This window comes from Haemorhous mexicanus, chromosome 1, assembly GCF_027477595.1.
Source record: "Haemorhous mexicanus isolate bHaeMex1 chromosome 1, bHaeMex1.pri, whole genome shotgun sequence".
Taxonomy (NCBI): domain Eukaryota; kingdom Metazoa; phylum Chordata; class Aves; order Passeriformes; family Fringillidae; genus Haemorhous; species Haemorhous mexicanus.
The window spans coordinates 91,566,498-91,586,928 of NC_082341.1; the positions used below are offsets into that span (position 1 = coordinate 91,566,498).

General features: G+C 35.9%; 1 protein-coding gene across 1 annotated transcript; it reads right to left on the reverse strand.

The window, feature by feature from the left end:
* Positions 1–5,711: 5,711 nt before the first annotated feature.
* LOC132325384 (gamma-aminobutyric acid type B receptor subunit 2-like) lies at positions 5,712–18,880 on the reverse strand. Its single transcript, XM_059842682.1, has 5 exons — positions 18,776–18,880; positions 13,506–13,571; positions 7,970–8,161; positions 6,609–6,845; positions 5,712–5,885 (listed from the first exon to the last, which is right to left on the reverse strand). Exons 2-5 carry the CDS (start codon positions 13,527–13,529, stop codon positions 5,712–5,714), a joined length of 627 nt encoding a protein of 208 aa, XP_059698665.1. The 5' UTR covers positions 13,530–13,571; positions 18,776–18,880.
* Between the last annotated feature and the right edge of the window lie 1,551 nt (positions 18,881–20,431).

Below are 20,431 nucleotides of genomic sequence, written 5' to 3' on the forward strand. Positions count from 1 at the left end.
TATGGGATATTAAGCATTATGTTAAACACTGTCTAGATACAGACAAAAATAAATACAAAGCAGAGGAAGCTAAGAGATATCAGCCAGAGAATGTTTCACTAGCTTTTCTATAAATGTATGTTGTTCATTTATTTTCATCAAATATCCAGCTATTAAAATGACAGATGCTGCAGTAAGTGTTCTACAACTTCAGACAAAAGCCTTTTTTATTTGACACCTACTACAACTATTAAATCGTCAACTGCTGATTAGCTTGAGGGCTAATCTTTGAAATGTCACAGTTAATTTCAGATCTCATTTCTAAAAGTTAGTATTTCCTTTTGTATGCAGTTTTACACTGTTGGCAGATGAAAACATTTGCAATGAATTTTCCTAATGAGCAAACATTGTTTATGACCTTATGCAAACTTGCTGATGGCTTAGTTTAGGAGCTCTCTATTTTGAGGAGTCTCCTAAATGAACTGGCCACATAGAGAGCAAATTAGTTCACCAATCCACTGTACTGCTCTCACTTGCTCATGGGAGTTGGATAATTTACGGGAAGTCAGGAGGGAGTAATGTAGTAAGAGATTCACCATATTTATCTCTTCTCAGGTAAATGGAGATCCAAGGTACAAGAAAACCAGAAAGCTCTGGAGGGGGTCTTGCACACATCCAGATCCCGAGTGCTTTTCTTTTTTTGTGCTACACAAGAAATGCCCTAAGAGGAATCAAGTTCTGAAAAATCAAAAGGCAAAGCAAGGCATTAAATTCAGAACAGGTCACACTCACAGGGTCAGGTGAGCCAGTGGAAAAGCCTGAGATTTGCCAAGAGTCGGTGGGGTTGTGAGTGTGTGTGTGCATACATTTGTAGATTCTCCTGACTATCTGGTTTGCTAGCTTTTTGTACTCCCTCAAATCAGCCAATTATGGTTAATGTCCAACAGGAAATTTTCAAATGCTCAAAATTAAGTCGAATTTGATTGAACATTCAAAAGCATTTCTCAGTAACAGATGTCTTTATAGTGTTAAGTATTCCACTGCACACTAAACCTCTACCCCCTGCCCCTTTTATGAAATTAAATGTTCATTTAAAGCTCTATTCTGTATTAGCAAGAAATTGTTTGATTGAAATTTCTGCCCTCCCCCCAATACTTTTACTATCCACCCCACCTCAGCCATGCCAACAAAGAAAATTTAACTGCAGGTATAAATAGCTCTTGAGGCATAATTCAGAACCATTCATGCAAAATTAGCCCCACTGATCAATTATACTAACAGAAATGTTTGTTAAACTCCCATATTAAGGACAAATTAATCCTGCTGAAGTCCATGCTAATTTTATCTGATTCTCTGCCAAAGACTGACACATTTTTTAATTTAAGCATCTTGGGTATGTTATTTTTCCAGGATGACATGAAATGAATACTTTCTCCTGTTCCTATTCCATTGCTAACACGTCCTGTATTTCTGAGATTCCTGTACAGCACAGTGGCTCCTGAAGCCTAGAAATTGGAGGCAAGCTGCTAAGATAAATCTTCAGAAATAATCAGCATCAAAATACAAAGCAAACTTCATATAAATAAGCGTTTTTCCAGATATGAAATGTGACTAGATCCATTCAAATGCAGGATGCCAGGGACAGACTTGAAAGCTATTTCATGGCTGTGGTTTCAATTGTGCAGCAACTACTGTGATGGAATTTTATCCTACTGTGATAGTCTCTGACTGACATAAAAGGAAAAGACAACATTGTATTTAATTTTCTCACTCCTCCACTGCAATTCTTTTTCCATTACACAGAAATAATAGAAGGTCATAAGGATGAGAAATAAATTAACAATTTTGAAATTTGATTTACAATAACAGATAATAGCAATAAATGCAAGAAGCAGAACACCCCGCTGCAGCAGTTCAGGCACAAATCAGTGAGAATGATAACATTCATGACTTCACATCAGTGACAAAGGTTTAGCAAATAAAAAATTACAGAAAAACATTTTTAAAAATAGTGTCACGTTTTGAATAAAAAAGGAATTTAAAAAAAACCCTCTGACATGCACTGCATTTTTCCCAACCCTTGGCTCCCCCATGGATCCAAACCAAACTTCTAATATCCTGAGAACAAATGTGGTATTTAATATGGCAGCCTGCAGTGCCTAAAGGGAAGCAACAAGAAAACTGCAGACTATTTACAAGGGGATGGAGTGATGGGATAAGGGTAAATGGATTCCAACAGAAAGAGGACAGATTTCAATTAGATATTAGGAAGAAATTCTTTGCTGTGAAGGTGCTGAGGTACTGGAACAGGTTGCCCAAAGAAATCATGGATGCCCCATCTCTCAAAGCGTTCAAGGCCAGGTTGGATGGGGCACTGAGGGGTTGGAACTAGATGGCCTTTAAGGTCCCTTCTAACCTAAACCATTCTATGACATCTTTCCAAGTATAACCAACATTTTTTCACTAACAAATATAAATATTGCTGTAATTGTAAGTTACTGTGGAATCATCCATAGTCTCTACAAAGAGAAGAAAAAATGGAAAAAAATGACTAAAAAAAAATCCATCTATTCTCTAGACGGATTTTGATTCAGTATACAATAAATATGATTTGGTATCCTGAGAAGACAGCACTAATTCTTCACTAATTATAAAGCCTCCAAGCTATAGCATTGCACAAAATGAAGTTTGACTTTTCTTCTTTTTTTTTTTTTAATTATCCCTTAGACAAACAGTCTTGCTTTAGGAGAATAATTCTGACTTTGTGGAAAATTCTCCTCAGCTTTCACACACACATGATGAACACGTTATAGGTGGAATGCTGAAAAATGCTATAGAATTGAAATGCATATATATAAATTTCCCAGATATATATTTTTTCCCATCACTTTATCACTCTATACAGATTCAAAGCAGTAACAGTTCAGCAGAGACTCCAGAGGGAACTCCTCAGACATCAAAACTGTGTCAAAAAACTGTGTAAACACTTATTTTCTTCCATTTTCTGACACTCAAGTTATCAGAAAGAATGTGTACTATTTGAGAAGAGGAAGATATTTAGCGAAGAAACAGGACCTGGCACTTTATAAATCACAAGGGTAGTGTTGCATTCAGTTTCTACAAATGTCTCTGTCTGGATTAAGAAAAGTGGGGAAAAAAAGTTCAAAATCCTTCATTTTTCTTTAATTTCAGCAACTTTCTCATTTATAACCAATCAAGTGCTCTGGTAAATAAGAAAATTAGAAAAATGCACACCATGAAAGCCAAGCTAGTCCCAAATCAGCAGCACTCCTGTCCTGAAGGCTGGTCATTGCAGAGGGGCCATTTTAACCACAAAATGCCTTATTCAATTGGAAAATGGCCAACACGAGTGAATCTGAATGTCCTCCAGAATTAGGACATTCAGAGTAACAAAACTAAAGGAAGATCCCTGCAGGTCTTTTGTTTTGCATTTCTCATCACAAAATCTTTTTCCACCTGTAAAACAGTATCCAGTTTATCTTTTAAGAAGTGTAGTAGATAGCTGTATTACTCTTTTCTGATAGAACACCAAATTTATGTTTTCCTGCTCTGTATTCAGAATATATGAGAAATTTATATGGTAATCAATATGATTATAAGTCTGATAAGTATGAAGGCAAAACAACAAAAAGAATCAATTTGCTAAGGAAAAAAAATTCAGAAAGAGAGCAGAACCCTCAGGAATATTTAAGGACTATCCATAATTTTCTTTCCAATAGATTTCTGACAGTAGAATTAGAATAAATAACATTTTGTACTGAGTTTTTGATGCATAAAAATTGGATTTGTCATGTCAAGTCTCTGGGAATTAGTCTTATCAATTTGCTAAATGCTGTCTCCTCGAAAAATTTTAAAAATTAGAAAAATTTAAAAAGAACAGAAAGTTGATATATTCCACATAATTAGGAACCAGCATACTTCATCCCATGTCTTTTCCAAATTGGTTAAAAAATTCCACAACCCCCTCCCCACTCAATGGTGTTGTCTTCTATAAATAATTTCAAAGAAAATGAAAACTGGGTAAAGGGATTTATTATTTATGACATGACAGTGTTTCTGATATCATATTCACAGAAAGCATAGAGAAAGCTACTTAGTAGATTTTCCAGTTTTAGATTCTTGTCTACAGCTTCTTGTTTATCTTTTCTAATCTAAAAAATAACAACATAGTTTATTATTGGATGAGTCTTTGAATATTGGTAAGATTTAGCCTCCCTTTTGTTTCTTCTTTTTTTTTTCCAAAATTCTCTTTATATTTGGCACAGATAATCTTGAATAAAGGAATGTCCTTTTCCATTTTAGAATAAGTTTTTAAAAATAAACTGTAAAAAAATTTATATTAAAATACATATTCTGGAAAGAAAATGAAATTAGATTTAGCACTCCAAGACTTAAAACTCACATTCCAGTGAAAGTTTTAAATTAGGTCACAAAAATGACACCAGTTTATTAGACTGAAGAAAAAAAAGTTTTAAAGTATTTCTGGTAAAAATCAATCTGCTCCTTCAGCTTCTTAACACTATAATGCAAAATAATTAATATTCTTCTAAAACTTTTTTCTCCATGCTGTCTGGAAAAGCTTGAGCATTGTGTGTTGTAATTATGCCCTAAGAAAGCGTAGTTGCTATAGACTTTCTTCTCTCCATATTTCTCTCAATAAAATGTTTTTGTGTCTTACAGGTACAGGAAGCATGATCCTTGCAATTACCAGATTTGGGCTTTGCATTGTCATTATGATTTGGTTGAACAATGATAAAGAGAAATATTTTACCAAGCACCTCAGACAGGTACTACATACAGTGAATAATCATGCAGTAATTTCTCTGAAAACCAATATACATGAGACAATAAAGTAAGTAAACATAGCTGAATGTAGCTGTTGAAACTCTGATTCATTTCCTCCCTGAAGGGATGCTCATGAGATTTTGCTGGTGTCTCTGAAACTAGTAAAAAAGAGCTTTCTTTCAATCTTAGATTTTTTGGGTTTTTTTGTTGTTGTTGGAGAAGAAGCAGTGAAGGGTAATTAAGCAATGCTAATGAAAACTATCAATTTCACCATAACAGGCTGCAAAACAAAACAGAAGGCAAGAAGGATAAGAAAAAAAAATGAAAAAAAAAACCCAAACCAAAAGTAACTACCCAGCAATATTCAATTTCAAGCCTATTGATAGATAACGTACATGGAATAATGCAGGACAAATATAACTGAGTCCCTGCAGAGTCTGGTTCATAGCTGCTACTGTCTGAAAGCTTCATCAAAGATCCAGTCCTACTGTGGATATAATGGAACAACAAATTCCTTTGCTGAAACTTTCAGTCTAATTCAGGGTAAAAAGAAAGCAAAATTCATATTGTACAAGCAACTAGATACAAGTATTTTCTTGCAATATGGTTGGTTTTTACTTAGAAATTCTAAATTAGTTTCAACTGTGTGTACCACATCACAGAAAGCTTTTTCAGCAATTAACAAGGACACCAAAAGGCTGAGCCTTTACACCTTGCTGATGTATTTGTGCAGGTATTTCCTCCTTGAACCAGTTTCTGACATGTTTGACAACCTTACTTCTGGTACTTCAATGAGTTTAGATGTGAATTGATATCCAAGGCAGTTTGTTCTAACATGGGGACAGGATTTGACTAGCTCCCTCCAACCTTCTCCATGCTCTTGCTGCAAGGAGATGCCCCTCTGTGCACCACTGAAACAATTTTCTTCAAACACTGTTTTCCTTATCTAGCCGTACTGCAGACCAAGCACATTGCTCAACGAAGCACGTGCCAGTAAGCTCCTTGTTGCAGCTCTTGGAAACTCCAAAGACCATTTTCCCTGGAGTCTGTTCATTTCTCTTGATGAGGTCTGCAGACACATATGCACCACTAACTTCCAACTGATATTGCCTCAGATACAATTAAGTAATTAAGAGGCTTTAAGACCACACTCCTATCGCCTGTTTTACTCTGCTAAAAAGCAGAAGAAAGTAAATAAATTCCAAAAAAACACCCCCAAAAATACTAAGGGTTTGCAATTGTACAATTGAAATCAGAATGAAGATACTATTGTATATGAGCAGTTCTTAAGTCAATGTGAGCATGCTTTGTACTTGAATGTGAAAAAATACAAATTATACATAAATTTAAATCACAACTGAAGCATGTTGCAAGAATATCTAGGATGCACAGCACTGGAGTTCGAGACAGTGCACTATAGCCTATTTTCAAACCTAAATGATGGAGACAAATGTGTATTTTCAGATCACATTCCAGCTACTCCTTAACTGCTAAAAAAAATTCACTTAAAAGGTCACTGCAGCTTGCAAAACTTGTGGTTCCCTTGAGGCCACTCTGATTTGTTAATTCAGATGACATTCATGCTTAAAAATCTGATAACTGAGGAATTGTACAGTATCATCCCTTGGCATCTGAAGACAGGTAATGAGCAAGACTGTCAAGGCATTAATTTTTAATATAAAGTGGAACAGGAAGCTCTGAAGATAGAAGAAATAAACAACTCTGTTTCTTTTTCAAGCGCACTTAATATTTAATACTTGTTTCAATTACTGACACAAAATCCCAAACCTCCTGCATCCCGCAATTCTCTGACGAGGACTTACCGTTACTCCAAAGAACCTGGTTTCATTCATAGCATTCAGAAAAATGTTGCCAAGTTTTTGATTTGAGTAGTTAAAATCTTCAATTTTTTGGTGCTTGTTGGTGGAATTCAGGTAATTCATTGCCCGCTGTAGGGTCCTGGCTATCACCCATATTCCATCATAGGCATAACCATGAAATTTGCTGGATTGCCCATCACCACGTCTGGCGTTGTATTCCTTTTCATACTGCTGGGGAGTCTACAGAGGAAATAAAATTCAGTTTTACCTCAATACTTAACCTTTTACAGAGTTAAATCTAAGCCAACACCTCAAACTGCACCCTTCAATTTAGAGATGTGCATAACTAATACAGAAAAGGCCTCCAAAATAAAAATTATGAAATAAAATAAAATTCAAGAAACATGTATTGCTTGGTTTAAAAACTGCTGGTGAGATTGGGAAGCAGAACTAGGAGACAGAGATACTGAAAGCAGTTGTACTGTCTCACTGTATAAATGACAACTTGCTTTATTTTACTTTTGTACAAAAGGCTTCAGTTCAACCAAAACTGTACACTGGTGAGCCATAATACTAGAATAGGGCATAAGTCTCTATCCCTGCAAATTAGTGGTCTGATTACACTTAACAGGATAACACAAATCAAATAAACTTTACTTGAGCAACCGTTTGCTCAGTATGAAATTTTGAGTGGCAATTTGTCTGTATTTTACAAGTTCACTAAGCTCTGGATGGTGTGCTGTCATATGATGAGCTACCCTTCAGTAAAGTTACCTTTCATGCTCACTCAGAGAGGCATGAAAGGCAGATGGAAAAAAAATATGAAAAACAGCAAAATTAGGCATGTTTATGCTTTGGTTTGTATGGATTTGTTCTGTGATAAAATTTTATGTGCTTTATGGAAACACCATATATTTTTATATTTAAAACAAGCCTCACCTCCTGCCCCCTAGTTCTGGGAGACACAAATCACCATTCAAATTGGCCAATTGCAGAATAGGTTTAAATATAAGAGTTCTCTGTTTCTGTGCTTAACTATTTAACTTGAAGTGACACAGCACATGATACTAAAGACTGTAAATCAAACTTTAATGTACATTTAACTATAATGTTCAGACTAGGGGGAAGAGGGCAGATTTGAAGCAAGTGACTTCATTGCTTTCTTACCCTGTAGAGAAATAGATTGTATTTTGAATTATTTTTAAATTGCTAACTAATGGAAAGAAGTGAAACTAACTGTGATGACTTCAGGTCATTTGGTAGAAGAACCCTTTAGCTTCACCTCCTTCCTTGGTGCTTACTGTGCAAGCCCAGCAGTGAGACAACTGATGGTACAATAAAATAGATGAAAGAAAAAAACTAACCCTTCCTGATATAGTCTTATTCGTTTTTGAGCTGAGTGGCTCAAAATCCACTCCAATATAACCTTCCATGGCTGCAAGAAGATTTTTGCTGAGACATTGTGAAGAATTAATCCAGGCTTCCCACCAAAGATTTTCATACCACCCTGGAATAATCCACTGATATTTGCTGCCATACATTTCTTCATCATAAGCCTGCAAATAAGAAAAACAGAAAATATAATGGACATTGCAATAGAGGCATTGAACATAAAACCAATTGCTTTTGGTTAACTTTTTTTTCATTATTAATGAAATGATGGTGTAATTGGAGTACACAACTATTTTAAACAGTTTAGAATAATTACTTGCTAATAATGAAGACTTTTTTTGAAGACTCCTGACTTCATAATTCAGGAAATGAGAATTTAATAAACCCTGTTTTTCTTTCACCGGATCATTTCTTAAAAAACAGAAAAATGAAACTGTTTTCTAGAACTGAGGGAGTTAAAGAAGAACACAAACAGAAGGCACAGTTTTCCAAAGAATGTTCTTTATAACACAACTATTACATGAGTGATAGAACTACCATGCTACCACATATAAATTAAGTAATTATCACCCTTAAATCAATCTAAGGACTAGTTTAACAAGAACACTTGGATCATAGGTACCATTGAATGACATGTGGCAAATCTGAATTAGGTGACTGCTAAAAAGCAGACCACAGTAACATTAAATTAGCAGTTCCTTCTGAGGAGCATGAGTGAATAAAGAAATTGATAAAGCAAAACCTAAATGATTTTTTCTTCTCAGCAAGAACTTTCTTCATATGAAATTCTATATTGTTGTAATACTGAATACAGCAAACTGTAATCCAAGATACTGAGATTATAGTTAGCTCCTTTCAATACTTAGCAGATATATATAACAGGAAACAGAAATACTTTCTTAGGCACATATGCTGTTGTACCTAAAAGCTGATGTATTCTCAAATATTCTCTTTGATTGGGAAGAGTGTTTTAGGATAAAATTAGGAAATTTTATCTCAGATGTTTCTCGCACTGTCTTGCAACCACATATTTTTCTTTTGACATTTCAGTCAGACTCCATTCAAAACTGCAGGTTTCATGCTTCTTTGGCTCCTAATATAAGCAATACTTGAGATAGAAGGCCTAAGACAAAAATTCTTATTTTTAGAAATACATTGTGCAAGCTTAGAGCTTTTAACAGGAAAACTTCCTCTTTTTCACAAAAATTATTACGAAAGGAGGAAATTATAAGAATGCAAACAGGACATATTAGTCATTCTGAAATAACTGTTTTGAAAAGTATCCCAAAGATCATACAAAAAGCCTATCAGAGAAATAAAGATCAGTAACAGAATATACAAAATAGGAAAACCTCCTAAATATGTTAATACCCAAATTAAAATGGGCTTTAAATCTGTGAAGTCTATTATAATGGTGCCAGCTCAGTTCATAACAGCATTGTGCACAAGGCAGATTTATTTGGCCCCTGGTTGCAGAAGCTTTTGTTCAGACAAAATCAAATTTCATGCCTTTGTATACAATGCTGCTTGAAAGTCCTGTCTGAAACCTGGTGTTTTGTATCTCATCTAGTACTTGTTCCACAATCCACATAAACAGTTTGTCTTCTCTTGCTTGTTAATTCTGCCCTTCCAGAAACATATCTGCTTCTGTCCTCCTACCCACCTGCACTCCTGCACAGCTATGGAGACGCTGAATTCCAGGGCCACCTGCAAGGGAAATAGCAATTCCAGCCTGCAGTACGCCCTTCTAAAAGAGTTTGCATTATACAGTTAGGTCATTCAAGACCTTTCAGTCACTCAGTGTTTTTTATCTGATAGTTTTCGAATCATGAGGCTGCAAACTGACACAGAGTAGTGCTTTTAGAGAAGGGCAGTCTTACGTAGCTTCCCCCGCTCTATAGAGATTAAAGTATCAAATTGTGTGTTGCCAGAAAGTATTGGCTGTGAACTATTCTGAAATTAGAGCTGCTGGAAATTTTCTGTTTGCATAAGCACTTGTACTGTTTCCTGCATAATCTGTGAATGCCCTGAAAAATGAGCTGAAAATTGAAAGTTTCAAAATAGCCAGAAATTTCATCCTGGAAACAAGGGATCATTCCCAACATGGTTGCCTGAAAGACTGGTTACAGTTTCACATTTCTACAGCAATCTGGTTTACCGAAAGGCAAAACAAACACTTTAAGAGCTGTCAGCTCTTCTTTTGAGACATGGTGGAGTGACAGGGCTTGAAGGGTAGTCTGGGGAAGGCAAAAGTAGGAAGAAAATCAGATCCTCTGAGGCTGAGCACCATGACCATGCAGTCATTTTTCTAGTGACAGCACAGCTGACAGTATTCAGACATTTCAGTGTTTGTGTCCCAGAAGACTTTTTGCAAAATAATGCTTTTTTGCCACTATTTTCTCCCTGTTGATTCTGCTAAATGGAGATGATTTTGATGTTTAAAAGATACAAGTATTTGAAACACATGGATCCTTCTTGAACTGTTTGAGTGCACATAGACCAATACTTACAAGTTTCAGCTTCTAAGTGGAAGATTTTTGGCAGACGAGCAAACTGAAGAAGGTTTGCACATACTTTGTACCACCAGAACAGCATAAAGTAGTCATACATTTTCCTTAATCTTTCTCCCATGCCCTATGTAGAATGCAAAGCCCTGAGTTGCTGTCAAGCAGCCAGGAAACTGTCATGAACAATTTTTGCCCTTCTGAAACTGAATTTTTTTTTTTTTTCTTTCAAAGCATTTCATTCTTGTTTGAATCCATAAATAAATGCTTATTTACAACAAAGAGATTCATGAAATAGATATTTCTTATGTGTAGCAAACAATTATTGGCAATTTGTTGACTGTTGAAGAGTTAAGTTTTGACCAAAAGGCTCCAATCTTTATTCCAAGAAAACTTCACATTCATCCCACAGAGGTGAAAAATAATTATAAAGCTAAGATTTCCCATAGAGCTAAAATTGCTCACTGTTTTTGACACTGGTGATAAATGAACAGCTAAACTTATTTAAATCCTTGTAGGAAATATCTGCCAACATTCACTTTGGCTTGAACCAGTCCTGTCCTGTTTTTAAAGTTTGCTACTGAATTATACTATCTTTTAGTCCAATTTTTTTGGTGTGGGTCTGGGTCTTTTCTTCCAAATAACAAGGAATAGGAAAAGAGGAAATGATCTGAAGTTGCAATAGAGGTGGTTTAGATTGGATATCAAGACTTCTTCACTGAAAGGATTATCAGGGGCCAGGGAAGAGGTTGAGTCACCATCACAGGAGGCATTCAAAAGATGTTCAGATGAGGCACTTAGGGACATTACTTAGTGGTGGACTTGGCAGTGCAGGATTACTGGCTGGACTTGATAATCTTGAAGGTCTTTTACAACCTAAATGGTTCTATGATCATATATGAACTCCTATGGATGTCCTGAGGAAACCTCACAGAATATGACTGTTAAATCCAGGCAGAAAAGTGAGGCAAAGTTTAAAGGTTTCACCACCTACATAAGTCATTGCCAAATAATATTTAGGATAAAGCCACAATCAGGAAAACAAAGATAAAAGCAAAAAATCTTGCATTACTGAAAAAGCATCTTCCTTTAACAAACTCAAAGCCTTTTTCTGACTGACATCAGTAACCCTGCAGAAAATAACAAGGAACCACAAGTAAAATCTGTCTGAAGATAGACATGGAAAAGAGGAGTTAAAAAACTTGTCAAATCTAAATTATTGTGCTCTTACACATATATCTGTAGGAGGGCATGAGTCAACAATATATTTTATGAATAATAACAAGCTTTCTGACATATTGTAGTGCATTAATATATAAATGACCTACTTTGAACTGCCCTCTCCGGCATTCAGTCTCCGGCTGAAACTCTCACATAAATACATTCAAACAAGCCTAAATACATGATATTTCAGATTTCTCCAGGCTCCAGAAAAATCCACCTTATTATTTTTGACACTAATGTACTTTAGAAGCAGCCATCACACTTTAAACACACATTTCCCACGTTCGCACCAAACCGTAGCCACAGAAACCTGCGGCCAGCGCTCGTGTGACAGCGACATCCTCTCCCTGGAACCCTTCCGATGGCAGTAATGCAGACCAAAGGACAGCCTGCCCCTCTGAGGAATTCCAAGATTTCTTCAGTGGCCTCACATGAACATGCATTTGGAAGAGAATTCTAGAGAAATGCAACTGGAAAATAAGGGCAACTAGAAATGAGGCCAATCTCTTGCCAAGGTTGGATTGGAAGACAATTCTGACCAGCACCCCTCTGCTGGGGAAAAGCAGCCCAAACCCAAGAGATCTGAGGAGGATCTGGGCTGCAGAAGCACCATGCTTTCTTCCAGGAATGAAACAATAGATTATCTCTGTCAATCCAATTTAAATGGCAGTACAAAAAGATCTCTATATAAAGACCTATAAGAGATGAGAGGAATGAAAAATAAAATAATGCTTTCCATTTCCTTTTGCATGAAAACAGATTTTGTGCCTTCCAAATATATTCTACAATCTCCTTTCCAAATTTTGCCACCAACTGGGACAGCTGCTGAGTAAGAGCCAAAATGCATCTGAGACACATGTAGCAGTCAGATTTTGAACTTCTGCTTTTCCTTTCTTTCCAAGGATAGGTAACTGTCTCACTAAGTGAATGCTAAAAAAAAAAACCCTTGGAAATTTATATAATGTCATTATTGCTTTTCTATTATGTTTACTGTGCTCTTGGATTAATCTAACTATTTAGACCAAGAACTCAATACTTAGGCCACTAAAATCTTTCTCTTTTGGATTTTTTTTCAGGCTGGTAGAAATATAAATCCATACTTTAATCCTGCTACTTTCAATGGCAATAACAGTGGATAAGTTTGCAGCACGTTCACAGAAACAAATGGTGAGGATAGGGAATTTTATGTTTGCTAGTCTTACTGTTATGGTTAAAAAAACCTTTATTTTTCATCAACTAATATTTGCTTTCATGTAATACATGTAAAATGTACAGCAGTCAGATGAGAAGGACAACTGTACAATTAGCAATATTTTCAGTAGCAGAAATTATTAGTGTTGCTGAGTTAGGACGTACAGGAACTGGCTTGAATTTCTTATTCTTTAAAAGCAACACATGCCAAGCCCATACACACAGACATTATCACCAGAACACAGTTCTTGGACAAGACTGAAATCCTGCAGTTCTCTCTCTATCTGCTGCAACATATGCAAGTATTTCCCTGGATCTGATGTGAAGAGCAATGCTCAAGTTTGATTTAACACTTAATTCCACTACAGGAAAGTAATAAGAAGAAGCTAACCATGCAGTCTTTGCCTAAATTCCACTGAAGACAAAGTATTTTACTGAAAGAGAAATGGAACTACAGATGTGTAACCTCTCTTTAGGATATAAACTTTCACAGAGCTGAACTCCATGAAGAAATGTTTATGCTCAAGTTACTTTTTATCAAACCCAGCGCATTCTTTATTCTGATATGCAATTAAATGTATTTACTTACACAGCAGAAAACTTTCACAGCCATTTCCTCATTAAACTGGCCAAGGATTATCCGAACATCATTGCCCTGCAGATGGAATTAAATACAGGGCAGTTAAACACAATCACAGCTTCCAGATACCACTGTAATTGGCCATTCAGATCATGCAGGGAGTTAGCACAGATTACAGCTCAAGACAGAATTAATACAAAACTATTTCATCTTCTATAAGTCCAAGAACTTGAAGTACCACAAAAGAAAAAAAAAAGTGAGGAGTAGAAAATTATTAGTCTACAGCAGTAATGAGAGTGAAACTGATACTACAGTCAAATATTAGTATTCAATAACACTAAAATATCAAATATTCTTTTGCTTCCTTGCAATATTTCTTCTACAATTTTGCACATTAGAACCAGTTGAAGACATAAACTTATCACTATCTGCATGAAATAAAACTTTAAAATTAAGAAATGAGATTTGTGAGATCAAATGACTTGATATTACACCTGCTTTAGTAAGTTTTAAAGGTTTTACACCTACAACATCTTCTCCACAGTCACTACAACCTATTGTCAACTCCCTCTCTACTCCCTCCCACTTCCACACATTAAAAAAATCATCACAGTTTAAGAACCTATGACTGAAGTCCAAAGACAATTTTACTTTCATACTTAGAAACATATTAAGAGAGTCTTCCTAAATATAGGAGCACATGCAGGAAAATATTTCTCCAGGAACAGGACTAACCTCTCCCTAACATGAAAAATTACTTCTAATAACCATAAAACACAATTTTATGGCTTCACATTACTTTTTCTTTCACACAAAGGCAGAGTTCTCTGCAAAAGCTTGAGCAAATCAAATTTTTCATTTCTTTCATATAAGACCTGTTTAGAATTACTAAGAACTTTCCCTCTCTAAGGAAAAAAGAAACATATGTTTTGATATGATTTTCAGTGGCAAAAAACATTTAAGTTTTAATTAAATCAATTTGTCAAAAATTTTTAGCTCAGACAATTTCCCTGTTTATTGTTATTCTTTTTGTTCCACAGAAAAAATTATGATGGACAGTGCAGTAAGATATTAGAATGCCTCTGTAATTAAATTCATGAAAACAGCATCACTCCTTGCATGGTTTAAATCAGAAATAATGCGACGTGCTTTGCTCATTCTGAACCTGTGCATTTTCAGTAAGCCTGCTTCTCTTCATTTTTAAATTTAGCTGCAGACTGATAAAGTAATGTAAATCTTTTTCAAGTGGATTAGATTCTTTATAAACAAATCTAACAAGGTTACATGACACTAAACAAACAAATTACACAAATTACAGCAACAGTATTACAGTTTCTGTAAGGACAATAAATAGATTTAGGAATTATGCACAAAAAAACCCTCACCTCATCTACTATTTCTTTTTTTCACATTTTAAAAATAATTTAGTTATTCTTGGAACCTCAGCTCTGAGTCACTTGACTGCTCTGAACATAAAAATGCAGACTTAATATTTGAAAAAAAGAGTAGCAGAGTTTGAGTTAAAATAAATGGCACAGAACCTAATAATTAAACTTAAACTTGAAGAAATTCCTTTCCATTTTATAACATGATAAGAACCAATTAAAAGAACAAACAAACAAACAAAATATGTAAACCGTGTGGCTTCATAAATAATAATCCCAGAGTGCACATGCAGCAGTGCTGCCCACTGGCTGTGTGACCTCATTTAGACTGAAGTCATGGTGCCTGTGGTGTGTGGTTTCACACCTTAAGACATTGCTTCCACCTGTTTATCACATAATTTAGTATGCAATCATGTAACCAAGGAATTGTGTGTCAGAAACACATGTAATTTAGGAGCTAATTTAGGAAAGCCTGTACAACAGTTCTCCCTCTTTCATGTATAGCATCTTTCTCTGTGCAATGACACACTCCTCAGCCAGCCTCCTCCTCCTGAACTCCACTTTTTGCACTCCCTTCCACTTTTTCCCAATTTTTTTCTCAAAGAATTGCATTCAAGATTGCAAATAACCTAGATCCACTGGATGCCAGGCTTGGGGCTGCTGGTTCCATCTCACATGAGAGACACTGAGGCTTCAAATTCATCCAACAGCACATAGCTCAAGTCCTTGCAGAGGTTTTACCTGCACAGACAATGAAGTCTGCACCAAAGTGTATCAGAGCTGGGTTCCCGTCAGTGCTCATGGCTCAAAGTCCACATTAGAGACTCATGCAAAGAGATACATCAGATGCCTGCTGGGCATAACTTTTTTACCCCTTCATCCATACTGTTAACTGACTGTAAACCAACATGGTTTCCTTGCAAGGATATAATATTCCTTTACTCAAACCCTTGCAGAATGATGCGAGTTAACACAGTGGAACTTCCTCATAAGGATCAAAGAAATCACCCACTGGATCCCAGCAAGTGTCAAGTCTTTTTTCCAGAGAACTGTAAATTGCTTGCATGGAGCTAAAACATATTTGACAGAAGAGGTTTTAATTCATGGAACTAGGCAGGTGATCTACAAGATGATTAAAAACATCCCAGGGGGAATGCAACTCCCAAAACTGCACTTACATAAAAAGACCAATGTTTAGACTGTTTGCCAGATGGTGAGCTGTCATATTTACTCTTCCTAGAGATTACAGTAGCAATATCAACATTTAAGCTTTGCCCCTCAATAAGAAATACATATGTTCCCATATGGACTGAAGTTCAAACAAGAAAATGAAGAACAGTTACATTTCATTTACCCACAGTTGTGGCAAACCCTGCATAAAAACATGTTTTATAAATTAAGACTATAGCACAGCCTTAAAAAATAATTACTCTTTTTCTTCTTTCTTTCTTTCTTTCTTTCTTTCTTTCTCTCTCTCTCTCTCTCTCTCTCTCTCTCTCTCTCTCTCTCTTTCTCATAGGTGTGGATATTATTTGGCTACTAATTCTACAATGTCTTCGGTAGCACCAGGAGCTGAGTATTATAAACCCTGAAGAGAGTGAGGATCAACACATCTAAGATGCTCTGCTGAGGGATGAAGAACAACTTGTCTCCTTCAGTGCCATTTCTAACAGCCTCAGACACAAGACACCCTTTAGCCTTTTCAGAGTTTTTGAGTGATGCACATTATGCTGAAATAGGCAGCTATTTTTTTTCAGCCTTCAGAGCTTCCCTTCTTTGATCAGATTTTAATCTGTCTCATTTCTAATGAATAACACCACAATGTTGTATTATATAGCTTTTCAGAGAAGGATTGCTACAATATCTCATCTGCCAGGAAAAGTCAACGTCTTGGCAGGCTCTTTATGAGATACCTAAATTGAATAGCTCAGATACTCTGTCTTATTCTCTACGACATATCTGACAGTCAAGAGGTTATCAATAATCTACAAAATCCTGGGTAACTTTGACAAAAGAGGTAGCCACGTGTTCTGCCTTCTAAATGCTTGAATGTCCACTTGAAGAACTAGAGATAAGCCTCTGACCTTAGCTATGGAATCACTGATGGTGAAGGTGAACCAGAGGACACCAACTCCCACCAACATAACATGATGGTAACTCTTTTGTCCTACATGCAAGACACGAAAAAGTTGGAAGCAGAAGCGTTATTGCTGTTATAATTTGTCTGTGCATGCTTAGAATTTTCAAGCATTTACATGGATGTACAAATCCATCCCCTTCTCTGAACACAAAAATGAGTTTTAAAGATATCCTTAAGCTTAAATTTCCCTTTTAACTGTGCAGTAGAATGGAGTAGAAACTAAAGTGTTACTGAGAGAAATATAAAATATAAAGGTATATTTCTGCAAATCATGCCATATTTTATTATTTTCGATTCCATAATCATCAATTTAATTAATTTAAATGTGTTTGTGAAAATAAAAGGTATTACAGGTAAGCAGATACCAGTTTACCTTAGGTATGAGGTTTACATGTTGACAAAAGGAATGAATATTATTAGAATCGTTTAGCTAAACTCTGTGTCAAACACGTACCTAAAGACAACTAACCTTATGCATCTGTCCAGAGCAAGCAATTTTCTGGATAATGGCTTACTTATTATTTTACTAATTTGTTCTGAAGAAGAAATCAAGAGATAACAAATATTCTGTTCGTTCAGTCATCTGGAATTCCCTGCAAAACAACCCAGTGTGTTGTTGTTGCAGAGGACAGCTAGGACCACATTTCTTCTTCTGACTTCCAGCCTAAAAATGCATGCTTAATATGCATTTTTTCTTGTTATTACACCATTCCTAGTCAAAACTATGGACTTTACTGTAACACCTACTGGAGTCTCTTAAACCCAGACAGGCTTCCAGACAGAAAAAGCAAACTGGCTTAGACTGGACAGACACAAATGGCTTTCCACAAACATAAACTTTACTTTTTAATACTTTAAACATTCAGGCTTATGTTGGTAGATTGTGAAAATAATAAAGCCCACTTAGTTTACCATGCTCCAGAACCACTCTAGCTTCAGTAGTGGTCTAGTCATACATAGGTCAATATTGCTTTAATGTCATTTTTTAAAACATAATTTAGTTTATTGAGGTTTTTTTTTGTAACCTGTTCTACACATATTTAAGCATTTGCAGGATTGTGGCTTTGATTGTGTGTTATATGCACTTGATGCCAGAAACAATTTGATCTTGGCCATTTAAAAGTGCTTTCTCCTGCTGTTCAATCATTTTTCCATGTTCCTATGCAGTTTAAGATTCATCTCCCCTGTGTCTAGTTTATTGCTGGATGTGCTAGATGGTAATGCTAAAATATAGTTTTAATTTTATGAGATGCCAGAAGTCTAATAAATCATTATAATAAGAGAAGGATGGAAAATTATTCGGCTACCAATTTTTTCTTCTTTTTTCCTTATGATTCATTTGAAATCATGCAGATGACGTTAGCAAAGAATTCCATTTAAAATGTGAAATGAAGCTAAAGGAAAGAGGCTCAATATTCTTTCTACATGACAATTTACCTTAAAAGGGTTCTGGTTCCAAACCTTAAGGGTTTTCACATGTATATCACTGTTACTGGGGCTTTAACTGCAAACATTAGGTCAGCAACAACTTCCTTTGTTTAGTGTAACTATCAGGAACTATTAAAAATATTTACTATATACATAGACCTTCATTAACTTTAGAAGGACTAGACACTCAAAACGACATTTTTTTATATTATTATGCAATGGAATGTCATAATACATCATTCTAACACAAACTTAATTTCCTTACTCCTCTTCATAGAAAAAAAACCATCACCACTTTCTCTTTTTCATCAGACAGGAACACATACCTTAAGCTTCTTTACACTCGTGCAGGGATCATCGGAAAAACTCTCGGTATCTGAAATCTCGATGTCTTTGCCATCAAGGACTTTAGTCAGATTATTCCTCACCTGTCAGAAGTTGAGAAAAAGGCAAAATAGTGAACCAAGAGCCAGTGAGAAGGAAGCAGATGGACTGCATTTATACCTGGAATAACAAGCAATGATCTTGACCATGATATATGCACCCACACCGTTTTTTCCATTTTGTCTAAAATGTGATCAAGGTGCTATTCCCCTACAACCACAATCTGCCATCAGTGGCTGTACCACGTAAAGGACTTTGCTATGAGTGGCAAAAAAAAGTTCACACACAACCCCACAAACTGGGCTCCCACTTTGTGCCACGGGGTGGACAATTCTTCTGTGTTTCCAGGGCTGTTAGGACCAAAAACTTTGATGTAGCCAAAGTGATGTGTGAGACAGTATAAAGGGAGAAGGCTCATCAAGGGGACTCTTATACCTTCTCAAGTACTTACTTCAGCTGGTCCTAGCATGAATCAGCAGAGCTTAGCTGACATCACTCAGGGGCTGATAAGGCCTAATGAACTTCTCTGTGGCCTACCCCTCTCTGAGACCACTCATCACACCATAGGGCAGCAAGAGGCATAGTTGGCTTGAAGGTGGCACATGCCACCAGGTACTAGCAGAGTTTTTCACCTGTTTAATAGTGGCAAGATTGTCCTCCTTAAGGTGCCTAATAGCACAAAGAATCCAGACAACATACAAAGCAATCTGGCTTTCTGATTTAGGGTTTTTTCCATATAACTGCTTCAAGGTTTTCTGTCTTAATTGCTGCTGGTTTTCCTCCAGCTACACAACTGCAAAACCAGTTTCACATTACTATTCCTAATAGATAAGCAAAAATAATTTTAGTCTGCAACATGATTACAGGCTGAAATGAAGAGAGTGGCACACCAATTTTAAGTTAATAGAATTATGATCACATCAATGGCAGTGATTGTCTATTTAATTTGTTTGCAATAGCAGAAATAGGAGAAGCAAATCCGTGTAAAACAGGTATCCCACATGCAAACACAGAAAAAAGAGGATGGAAGATACATGATATTAAACAGGAGAATTTAGAAGCCTGTGTAGCAGATGCAGATGCTTTCTGATGACCCTCTGTATGGGTCATTTCCTGACAATCATCATTACACCAGCTGCCTTAATTACTTCTTTCATGGCCTTTATGTCATCTTATCCCCTTTAGTCATGCTTTAAAATTACTGGACACATTTTTTTTACTTTATAACCTTTTACAATGATTAGAACAAATGGACATATAAGTAACCTTTTTATTAAAAGTTGTTTTATCTTGGAGAAGCAAGTCAGAATGGTCAGCCCACCAAGATTTGTTACATCCTTTATCCTTCTGTGCTGTTACCCGTTTTTAAACTTATTAAATGAAAATGTGTTCACAGAAAGTGATCAGTAGTGACTTCTTCTTCTGCTTCTATACTAGTAAAACTGAATTATTGTTATTTTCCAGTGATTAACTGATTCCAGCCATTAACTGCTCCTTACAACTGAGGTTTTTCTTGATACAAAGAAAAATTGGGTTTTTTAAAAAAAAACAAAACATCAGTGACAACAAAAGAAAACAAACCTCTCTTGATCATAGTT

Bases quoted from the DNA above. Each gene is read 5' to 3' on its own strand.
- LOC132325384 (XM_059842682.1), bottom strand. From the start codon at position 13,529: ATGGCTGTGAAAGTTTTCTGCTGT. The intron at 6,846-7,969 runs GTTAGTTTTTTT...TTTCCTCTGTAG, and splicing joins ATAAGACTATATCAGGAAGG to ACTCCCCAGCAGTATGAAAA. The intron at 5,886-6,608 runs GTAAGTCCTCGT...AGGCAATATCAG, and splicing joins CCAGGTTCTTTGGAGTAACG to TTGGAAGTTAGTGGTGCATA.